At 41.0% G+C, this 12,030-nt stretch overlaps 1 protein-coding gene across 3 annotated transcripts in view; it reads right to left on the reverse strand.

Annotated features, from left to right (window-relative positions):
* ARMH3 (armadillo like helical domain containing 3) overlaps positions 1-12,030 on the reverse strand; it is a 172,336-nt gene that overhangs the window by 31,588 nt on the left and 128,718 nt on the right. For all 3 annotated transcript variants that reach the window (XR_006194307.1, XM_042907598.1, XM_042907597.1), the window contains one exon: positions 2,482-2,560. Coding sequence is in view for 2 of the 3 variants with exons in the window: in XM_042907598.1 (XP_042763532.1) it covers positions 2,482-2,560 (79 nt within the window). In the remaining variant the exon portion in view is untranslated. The remainder of the gene's footprint in view (positions 1-2,481; positions 2,561-12,030) is intronic.

Raw genomic sequence — 12,030 nt, forward strand, 5'->3', positions numbered from 1 at the left:
GCAGATCTAGCAAAGAGCCTTCTCTTGTCTGCTGTCTTACTAAGTGCTATAAATTCCAGTTAACACCTATCCATAGTCTTCTGGGTTTCTTTTTTTTTTTTTTTTTTTAGGGGTACTTTATTTATTTATTTACTTACTTAATGTTTATTTATTTTTGATAGAACACAAGGGGGGAGAAGAAGAGAGAGAGGGAGAGACAGAATCTGAAGCAGGCTCCAGGCTCTGAGCTGTCAGCACAGAACCTGACGTGGGGGCTCGAACTCACAAACCATGAGATCGCGACCTGAGCTGAAGTAAGTCGCCCAACCGACTGAGCCACCCAGGTGGCCCCTAGGAGTGCTTTAGAATCTACTTGGGGATTAAGTTCCTGATTTTTTTTCTCTCTACTTAGTTTGCTGCTAACAACTACAGGGCCCAAATGGATCCCATAGCCAGCTCTTTGGGAAGCTGTGAATACACTTAACATTAAGTGATAGTAGCCATTTATGTTCAGAAGTGAAGGGGGAGAAGTGCTCCAACACATGTCGGAGATTAACAAGGCGGTCAAATACTTCTAATCTGATAGTGCTAAGAATAAAACCAAGTGCACCCTAATGCTGTCATTTAGAGCCCTTCAAAGTCAGCTAGGGAAGAGAAGCAACAACTATTTTAAGGGCAGTTTTGAAAAGGGTCCTAGAATAGCAACACCCTTCCCCCACTCCCAAAGTGAAAAGGATTGCTAAGAGAGATAGTGTACAAAACTCTGTGACAGCAAGGACTACACTTAGATTATTCACCATGGATCCTCACTACCCAGCACCACACCTTGCAAACGGCAGGCATGTAATTACTTGCTCACTAAGTAAATCTTCCAGAGCCGTTATCTCTTCTCCATTCTTGAATAGGACTGTGTACTCTCCCTCCCCACAGAAATCACCTCATCTCTGGCTTGTGGACTCTTTCTGAGAGGCACTTTCATCACTTCATTTAACTTTGAGAGAAGTTGGAGGAGGGTGAGGACACGTGCTTGCTAATCATCCTTTTCCAGATTGCCTCGTGCGCCAGAATGGATTTTTATTATTGGTCTGTGGCTGCTACTGCTGTAGAAAGATTTCAGCCTGACCTTCCCAAGCTGCTGGGGAATGAATACTGCACGTGGCTGACAGGGAAAATGTGCCTTCCTTTTTTCTTTTCTTTTCTTTTTTTTTTTTTTTAAAGCTTTTAGACTAACCAGAGCTCACTGTGGTAGGAAAGTCACCCTTTCTCTTATTATACAAAACTCAGGATGTTGAATTCTTTTGCATAAAAATGATATAGTAAAACCAATCTGAACTGGTCCAACAGGGAAAAGGTAGCATCTTGAAGTACCTCACAGAAAGCAGTGGCATCAAAGAACAGGACTTGGGGAAAAAAGAAAACGAAAGCTATTTACAAAAGCAGTTTAAATAAGAGGATGGATTCTCACAGCTGGCCTCACAAAAGAGAACAAATATGTCAAAGGGAACAACAGACTAATAGAGTCCTATCCATCTGGCTGAGGAAAGAGCCACTGGTGAGAATACTGAGAGGCCTGTTAGGGAAAAGGCTTGCCTGGTGCCTCACTGAGCTGGCTGAATAGCTTTTAGGAACACTGGAACACTCGCTCATACCATCGCTGGTTGGCTCTGCTAGCAAAAGATTCAGAGAAGGGTTTCACCGATATACTGGCAAAAAAGGGAGAGCATACTTTATTGGTTTGGAACTTATACCTTTACTCTCAACTCATGACTACCCCGGCCCTCCAGCTGGGGAGTCAGGTAGGAAAGAAAGGAGATTGTGTAAATGGGATGTCTCAGTTGGTGCTTTTAAAAACAGAACTCAAGAGTCTCATTCTGAAACATCAAGTTCAATCCCATGCCACGCTAAAGCCCCATCTGTACTTTTATATAATGCAGAGCCGAGTGCAGGCACTTAGGGAGAAGGGGAAATCAGGCCAGACTCAAGGAAAACAAACACATAATGCTATCTGCATCTCCAACTCAGTCCATACCACAGAAAAACCTGCTCAGAAATAACTGCTCGAGGCAAATAGAACTCAATTACTAAGGAAAATCTGCCCCAATGAGGGCTCATATTTTAACAAGCCAAATAGCATCAAATTAAGCTGAACTCAGGGTTTTTCTAATTGGCAGTTTTATCCATTTCTAAGTTCTCATTTCTTATTTTTAAAAATAAAAATGACTCTCTGCCTAAAATTAAAAAAAGAAATGCCTATCACCCACTCTAAAATAATAATTCACCGAATTTTCACCTACATATCTTCTATACAATTAATGAACCCCTTACATGGCACAAAAGCAGAAGCCAGCACTCTATTTAAAGTACTATCAACAAATCCCTTACTAATTGCTCTTAGCAGCCTGGCTCCTGCCACCAGATGCTCAGTCACAGAATGCCTCTGCTATCAAAGAGAGGACAACTGCTTGATCCCTGCCACCAACTCTGGGGAGGGATGTGGCTTACCTGCTCCTCTGACAGTTGGGATATGTGATTCACAGCAGCATAGGATTCAATTTTGGGGTTAAAGTGATTGATGATGGCCCTGAAAAAAAGAATTAACATTAATATGGCATCAGATGGAAGAAGCAGATAAATAAGTTAAAAATAAGTACCAAGTACCCTCTGGTTTAGAGTGTGAGTACATGGGAGTGATTGTCAGAGAGTAACTATCTTTTTATTGACCATGAGGTCACATGGTGGGGAACGGATAACTCTGAAATGAGAAGTGTTTACAATTTATTAGATAAAGAGGAGAATCAAGTGTCTCTGTTCTGCAAATGAACCAGGGGGAAAATCTCATAACCAAACAAAAAACAAAACCAAACCTCCTTCAGGCAAGAAACAAGACCCAGGGGGCTCTCCACTAGGGGGCCCTGATGTTTCAGTCAGAAAGAAAAGTAGTTTTCTCTGCTCTGACTTAGGAGAACAGGGCACTTGGTAAAGCTGGACCAACATGTAGGCTAAATACAATCTCTGAAGAAGCTGAGCTTTATCAAAGCCTAGAACCAACCTTCATACTTGTTAGTTAATAATTTCAAACCACAATGTTATTTCCAGACATTCAAAATCTGAGTGTCATTTTCAAACACTTCCTTTCCATCACCCTCACATTCAAGGTCACCAAGTCTTATCAAATATAGTTCTTAAATATCTCTGAAATCTGGGGGCGCCTGGGAGGCTCAGTCGGTTGAGTGTCCGACTCTTGATTTCAGCTCAAGTCATGATCCCAGGGTCGTGGGATTACGACCCACATTGGGGCCCCATATGGGGCTCCACACTGAGCATGGAGTTTGCTTAAGATTCTCTCCCCCTGCCCCTCTCTCCCCCATGAGTGCCCTCTCTTTAAAAAAAAAAAAAAAAAAAAGTCTGCCATCTGAAATAAATAAAGTTCCATGAAACCAATACTTCGGTGTATATATAGGTCCTTGTCACTTCTTATCTCGTGTAGCAGAAAAAGCACAGGTTTCAGATCAGAGTTTAGCATAAGTCCAAATTGATACAAAAATGATTAAATAAATGGGAAGAGATGAATCTTTCTTTCTTCTTTTTTTTTAGAGAGAGAGCATGAGCAGGGGAGAGGGGCAGGAGAAGAGGGGGAGGGAGAGAGACACAGAGAGAGAATCTTAAGCAGGCTCCACACTTAGCATAGAGCCCGACACAGGGTTCGATCCCACAACCCTGGGATCATGACCCGAGACAAATCTTTCTAACAGAACAATTTCAAATAGTATGTGTGGATACTCTCCCCTTTAGGAGGTGGAGTTAGGTTCCCATTCCCACTGAGAGCAGGCTAGACTTAGTGACTTATTTCCAAAGAATAAAATAGAGTAGTAAGAGAAGAAAATGGTAACTTTACAGTAAAGAATCTTGGAAAATACTGTATTATTAGCCAAGCGAAGACGGTGAACATTCATGTGGCATGAATCTGGTATTCACGTAACCTTTGGTACGATCTTTTGAGAAGGGCACTTTGCTTCTGTTATATACTTCCAAAATCCATAACCTCAATCTAATCATGAGAAAAACATGAGACAAAACCAGGCTGGGGGCATTCTACAGAATACCTGGCCAGTACTCCTTAAAGACTGTCAAGGTCATGAAAAACTATACTTGAGGAATCGTCACAGACCAGAGGATCTTGAGGAGACATGACAACTAAACGCAACATGATACCCTAAACTGGACCCTGGAACAGAAAGAGAACATTAATGGATAAACTGGTGAAATCCAAATAAAATACGGAGCATAGTTAACAGTAATGTACCATTGCCAGTTTCTTAGTGTTGAATAAATGTACCATGGTAATGGAAGATGCAGGAAACCTGGTTAAGGAGCATGTAAGAACTCTATGTATTATCTTTGTACTTTTTCTATAATTCTAAAATTATTCCAAAATAAAAACTTTATTAAAGTGCACGTGCACGTGAATGTATGGTAGCACAATTGAAATCAATATATTCTTTTAATATAATTTACTGATAGTATAAAATTCTTGAACCATTTAATCTAATATGGGTAATGAAAGTATAAGCCAAAGCTTAAATAAAAAAAATCATGGTTTGGCCATTTGTTATTTTGGGTTTTTGGGATGCTATATGTCTCAGAGGAAAAAAAGTGGGAATAACACCTACCTTAGCACTTAGTACAGTACCCAGGAATAGTACATTGTAGGCATAAAATAAATGTTTGTCGAAAGAGTGACTAAATCTTAAGAGGATTCTTGCAACATTTATATAATAAAGCAATGTCAAACATCTACCACAGTGCCTGGCACACAGCTGGTACTCAATAAATATTCAATGAATGAATACATCAAACAGGACAGTAATGGGTCAGGAACAGAGTAAAATTCTGGTAACTTGTTTTTCCAGAGACTACCAAAAAGGGTAAGATGTTATGTGCAAGTTAAGGTTGTAGCTTGGTCTAAATCCAAAGTGGGAAAGAATTTGGACCAAGTAGGGGTCAAATAATTTTCTCATCCAGAAGGTGAAATGTTGAGGATATTGGCAGGGATGACAACAGTCCAGGAGCAGAAAAGGAAAACCAGGATCCTAAATGCAATGAGAAGACAAGGGAGGAGGTTTAGAGAAGAATTGAGAATCCCACCAAACCTAGCAGCAGTACCAAGTTAAAGTTAATCCAGTGTAGAGTGTGATCACAGGGTCTAGCATCCAAGAGCTAGGATTAAGAAAATAAAACAAGGATTAAGAAAATAAAACACGGTCACCAAATCAATCTACTGTTAAATCTCAGTTATTTTAGGAAAAAGAATTTGAACTCTGTAAATACATTCATTTCACGGTTTTATAGTGGTCTTTTTTTTTTTTTTTCAGGTTTTCCTTAAATTTCTCAGTAAAATTTTTTTGAAAAAATGTTTAAAAAAATCCTGACTCAACTGAACTAACTAGGGTTGTTTGTTTTTGTTTGCCTAGGTTTGGAGAACAGAGAACTCCAAAGTATTCTAGTGTCCGTCTGGGTGGGAGAGTAGCAGCCATGGGGGCCCAGTTGGCAATCCAATGAAGCTGGTAAGGTCTGGACAATGAAATAATCCCTGGGAATGAAACTGATGGGGATGCTGTAATTCTGTTCCTTTTCTACCTAAGGAATTCTCTCACTAGGAAAGAAAGTAAGGAAAAAGAAAAGAAGGAAAAGAGAAAGGAGAAAGGGAAAGAAGGAAGAAGAGAAGACAGGGGAGGAAAGGGATGGAAGGGAAGTGGGAGGAAGGGAAGAGAAAGGGAATGAGGGAGAGAAACGAAAAACCTGGAAGGCATTCTCAAAATGTATACTTATTTCCTTCCCTTCCCAAAGTTATACCCATCAAGTGTCAGCTGGGTCTATGCATGGTCTATATCATCAGGGCATATGTGCTGATATTGTCTGAGCAAACTCATCCTGAGGGTATGACAGATATGCCACTCTGGAAATTTGGAATGAGGATAAGATCATCCTCCAACCTCCCCATGACACTGCCATCCCAGAGCCTCAGATCTCAGCAGGCAATTGAAGCCTCTCACCAGGCATGGGGAGGGACTATTTAGAAAGCTGAGAAAAGGGGAACCTGGGTGGCTCAACCAGTTAAGTGCCTGACTTCGGCTCAGGCCATGATCTCATGGTTCATGAGCTGAGTGCCACATCAGGTTCTGCACTGACAGCACGGAGCCTGCTTGGGATTCTCTCTCTGCCCCTGTCTCGCTCACTCACTCTCTCTCTCTCTCAAAATAAATAAATAAAAACTTAAAAAAGAAACAAACAAAAAACCTGAGAGGTGGAACAGTGTAAATTCAGTTAGCAGTCTCCAAGCCAGTAAACCACGAAGGGCATAGAGTACATATCTCTGCTTTACTTTTCTTGCTGTCTCTTTGAGACAGTTACCTGTAAAATCTGAGTACTAATCTGATCTACTGGAGATGCCAGGTGCAGGGCACTAAGCCTAAGAGGTAAGAAAAATAGTCTGACACTGGCTGTTCTCTTTCCAGGCTCTTTAGCAAGGAATTTCAGAGAGGGCTTGGAAGCTTCCTATTAAAGTTCTCAGGACTTCATACTGCTGAAATGGAAATTTCTTCTGAGATAGCAAAGAGATGACAAAACACTGAAACCAGGCTAAGTCCGCCCACACTGAGTGACACATGCCTCTGCAGTAACTGAAATACTTAGCTTCTCCTTCCCCAGCAAGTTTGCAGCCTACTAGGGCTCACCTGGGTTGTGATTCCACACTGCCCCACCTGGCCAGGTCCTAGAATAGGATTTATGCCTGAGTAGCTCTCAGTGGGAGAAAGATGAGGTACTACATTTATAAGTGAGGAGCCTCTCTTTTCTTTAGGCTTCCCTTCCCACCAGTATCATCTCCAAAGGGATTTAATACTATCTCCTCTGAACATTTTTTGGTGGGGAGGTGGCGGGGGGGTCTTCTGATACATTCTAACAGTAGCTTTCTCATTTTACTGACCCAAACCTAACAGATAGCAATTGTCCAATGCTTAAGTCTAAAATTTGAGTGTTCCAGGAAGAAGATATGGCAATTTCTCTCTGTCTCCTTCTTCTTCCCTCTCTGCCTCCCTCCACCATGTAAAGGCACAAGGCAGAAAGCAGCTGTGAGCAAACCAGAAAAAAAGTCCTCACCAGAAACTGACCCTTGCGGAACCTTGATCTGGTACTTTTGGCCTCCAGAACTGTGAGAAAACAAACATCTGTTTTTTAAGCTACCTGGTCTATGATATTTTGTTATGGCCATTGAGAAGACTGTACATGGATATTCTACTCTCCACTGGACCCTGGCATTCGGGCAAAGCAGACTCCAAGCCTGAGTCAGTCTTTAGCAAAGTAGTAGAGTAGATAAAGTCTGCTTCTCATTCTGCAGGTTACTTCCTCTCTCTGAAGCCTTCATATTGTGGGTTATTATTTCCTTCTCTTCTAGAAGAGGATCCTGAGGTTCCTGTGTGACAAAGTTCCAGTCACAAAAGCCACACATGTAGCTACATGGGTTACCAGTTTCCCAGGCAGAGTGAGCTGGGCCCTTTAGCCTTTACTAAGTTAGAAACACAGACTCCAATAAAGAAAGATCTTTCAGGGGTGTCTGAGTGGCCTGTACCATAGAGAAGGCACACACAGACTGAAGACATACAGTGTCTGAAAAAATAGTAGGTTAGGCCATACATGGCCAAGAAAGAGATGCTCATTTTTCCTTTCATTTGCATCTTGAGATTGACTTTCATCTAATCACAGCCTTTCAGGTATTTAAACAAAACCAATCTTATGCCAGCTAGAAGTTTTTATGCTGAAAAGTATTTAAAAAAATTTTTTTTAATGTTTATTTATTTTTGAGACAGAGAGAGGCTGAGCATGAATGGGGGAGGGTCAGAGAGAGAGAGGGAGACACAGAATCTGAAGCAGGCTCCAGGCTCTGAGCTGTCAACGCGGGGTTTGAACTCACGGACAGTGAGATCATGACCTGAGCCGAAGTCGGACGCTTAACCGACTAAGTCACCCAGGCGCCCCATATGCTGAAAAGTATTTTAGAAAAGAGGATTTGAAAGGAAGAAAAGGAGCATGAAGAGGAAGGTTTGAGTGGGCAAAGAAGGAGAAAGCATAGCCATTATGGAAAAATTAACATATGACAAAGATGACCAAAAAAGATGTCCCTTTGACATAGTGGCAAGACAAATGGGAAAAGAATAGTCTATTCAAGAAATAGTGCTAGCAAAACTGGATATCTACATGCAAAAGACTGAAGTTGGCCCCCAACTCCACACCAAATACAAAAATTAACATAGAAAGGATCACAGATCTAAATGTATGATCTAAAAACTATAAAAACCTTAGAAGAACACATAAATCTTTGTGACCTTGGGTTAAGCAACGATTTCTTAGGATACCAAAAGTGGAAGTGAAAAAAGAAAAACTAGCTCAAGTTTAAAAATTTTTGTGCCATACATGAAACCATCAAGAAAGTGAAAAGACAACTCATAGGATGGGAGAAAATATTGGCAAATCATACATCTGGCAAGAAACCTCTATGAAATACCATTTCACACCAACTAAAATGGCAATAATCAAAAAACCAGTAATAAGTGTTGGCAAGGACATGAAAAAATTAGAACTCTCATATATTGCTGGTGGGATTGTAAAATGGTACAGCTACTTTAGTGCTTTGGCAGTTCCTCAAATATTAATGCCTAGAATTACCATATGACCCATTCTCTATACTGAAAAGAATGAAGACATTATGTCTACACAAAAATTTGTACACAAATGTTCACAGTAGCATTATTCATAATAGCCAAAACACAGAACAACCCAGATGTCCATTAACTGAAGAATGGATAAACAAAATGTGGTATAGCTGTAATAGAATATTATTCAGCCCATAAAAAGGAATGAAGTACTGATCAATGCTACAACATGGACTAACCTTAGAAACATTATGTTAAAGGAAAGAAGCCAGACACAAAAGGCCACATATTGTAGGATTCCTTTTTTTTCTTTTTAATATTTTTCCTTCAAAGCGTATTCATTTATTTTGAGACAGAGAGAGTGCATGCACGCGAGCAGGGGAGGGGCAGAGAGAGAGGGAGAGAGAGAACCCCAAGCAGGCTCTATGCTGCCAGCGCAGAGCCTGATGCAGGGCTTGATCTCACAACCACAAGATCATGACCTGAGCCAAGAGCAAGAGTCGGATGTCTAACCAACTGAGCCACCCAGGTACCCCTGTATGATTCCATTTATAGGAAAGGTACAGAAGAGGCAAGTTTATGAAGACAGAAAATAAATTGGTGGTTATTTTGGGCTGAGGGTAGGGTTAGAGGAAGAATGGGGGCTGTCTGCTAATGGGTATGGAGTACCTTTGTGGTAGGAACAAAATATTCTAAAATTAGATTGTAGGGATAGCTGTACAAACTGATGATAAATTTTAAAATAATGAGTCGTATATGTTAAATGGGTGAGTTGTAACACATACGAATAAAGTTGTTTTTAAGATTAAGGCCACCTTGACTCCAGCAGTTCTTAAGTAAGCCGCTTTCCCCAGGAACCAAGTCTACACAGAATTCACAGATCCCAAGGTGTTTCACTCACCAAGATAACTTTCCTAGAGCTCACATACGCTAGTGCTGGTGGCAGGAGGAAAAGGAGCTCACTGGGTCACTGACTAGTTTGTACATTACAAAGCAGAGAGAGTTTGAGGAACTTCTGTAGAAGCCTCTGTGGTGGGTGCAGTGCCACATGAAGTAGCAGAGATGTGAGTGAGACTGGCAGTGGAAGTCACATGTGCAAGAGAGGACCAACTCTCTTGAGAGATAAGGAGAGTTCAACTCCTGGTAATATGCTTGAGATCTTTATTTTATTCTTAAGTTTTAAATGTTTATTTATTTTTGAGAGAGAGAGGGAGGAGGAGGGGAGCAGAGAGAGGGAGGGAGACACAGAATCTGAAGCAGGCTCCAGGCTCTGAGCCGTCAGCACAAAGCCCGACACAGGGCTTGAACTCACGAACCATGAGATGACCTGAGCAGAAGTTGGATGCTCAACTGAATGAGCCACCCGGGCACCCCTCGATAACTTTAGGATTAAAAGGCCTGCATCTGGCAAATGATGTCAACTTTTGGCTACTGAACAAAAAATTCCCTGGAATAAAACTTTGGGGGTAGACTGGTAGGGAAGAAGGAAGGCTCTCTTATTCTCAACACTCTTGAACACTTTTTTTTTTTTTTAATGGCTAGAGCTGCCCACATTACTCAGAGCAGCCATCCATCCAGGACTAGGAAGAAGATTTAAAGAAATAAGGCCCAAGGAAAGGGAAAGAAATCTGGAAGTAGAACTTTGTGGGGAAAGGGAATATAATTTCTAACCAAACCCCCAGCTTTATTCAAACTGGAACTAAATGCTCTATGAGAGCAGGGACCAAATTTATGTTACTCACCACTATATTTCCAAACTTTAGCAAAATGCCTGGTGTACTGGGAGATTCAATTTTTAAAAGTGAATGAATAAATCAAAGTCTAAGAAGGTTTTTGTTCAGTCTTACCACAAGTAAGGAGGTCTGTGATCACCAGCTACTCTCAAAAAGTATGAAAACAACAATAACAATGTTTTATGCCCATCCCAAGAGAAAAGGTGACTTGGACATGAACAGCTGTCCTTCAAAGAAGGAACAAAAGTCATCACTGAAGACAGTAAAGCTTTCTCTTCCTCTTAAATCATACCGGGAGGCCAGAGAAAAGCTTTCTGGCAATCCTTATTAAAGTAATCTAATATCTTCTGAAAGTAAGCCTAGGTTTTTGTCTGGAGTAGCGGAGTAGGAAAGGAGCAGGGGAGTGTGTTATACTCTGTTACTGGGTCTCCTAATGCCACTGAATTAGGAAGTCCCAAAGAGGAAAGGCAAAAGAGACAGTGTCATAGTAATGGGAAATTGCTAAAGTCAGCCAGAGAGAGATAGCTCTGCACTCAAAGCACCTTTAAAGGCAAGAATCTGGGCCACCCTCTAATGCAATTGCCAACTTCTGACTGTCCAAGACAGGGTCACTTACACAAACCGAAGCAAAAGGAAGCGGACAGATGGAACAGCAAGGCTGAGCCACAAACTGGCTAGGGATTTCTTGCTCCATTTTTAACTTATTCTCTCTGACTCATGACTCTGCAAAGCAGCTTTCTTTTCCCTAGTACTGGGTGGATGATGGCTGAGACACATAGTTAATGCCCAGCTTACTCAAGAAATGCACAGGAATGTTACCTTAACCATGAAGGCAATGTAGCTTAAGAGAAAATGTAGATTCTTTCTCATATCCAGAGGGAATCTAAAGCAAATCCTCCAAAGATGCAAATTCTCACAATCCCAGCTATCTCCCACAGCATCTGAGGGTCTTTTATGAAACAATAGATAAATCACAGTTTCAACCAGAAGCCCAGAACATGGTGACTGTTTCCTTACTGAGATATTTGAAGCAAGCAGCCTAGCTCTAAAAGCTGCTATGTAAATCCTTCAAGCAGAAAGGAGAAAAACAGACAAAGGTTGCTTACAGGAAAAGTTTCTGTCGCTCTCATTCCAAGGAAGGAGGAAACATAACTGGTATACTCAAGATGGTACACACTGAGAATATTCTTAGAAGTTTCACTCTAAAATTATTCCTATAAGGCTACTAGATATATATTAAAGAGTCTGAACATGGGTGCATATCTGAAGCCTGATAAAAATAAAGTGGGATCTCAAGCCTCAACATCATAAGAACTATAGTCTTGTATTTTCAAATACTTGCTAAACATGTACATCTGGATGTCATGCTTTTACTTACATGGTTTTCTTCACAGGGAATGCTATTTTTCTTTACGCCTAAAAAGCGTAAGTCTTATTTTTCCCTTGACGGCCCAGTTAAAATACCACTGCTTCTATGAACAACATGGTATATATAAAATGAAAAGCAAGGCTTTAGAGGCAGTAGAGCCAAGTTAAACATCCTGGTTCTTCCACTTCTAGGCTGTATGACCTTGGGCAAGAGACCATATTCTCTAGTACCAGTTTCTCCA

Source organism: Panthera leo, chromosome D2 (genome assembly GCF_018350215.1).
Source record: "Panthera leo isolate Ple1 chromosome D2, P.leo_Ple1_pat1.1, whole genome shotgun sequence".
Classification (NCBI taxonomy): domain Eukaryota; kingdom Metazoa; phylum Chordata; class Mammalia; order Carnivora; family Felidae; genus Panthera; species Panthera leo.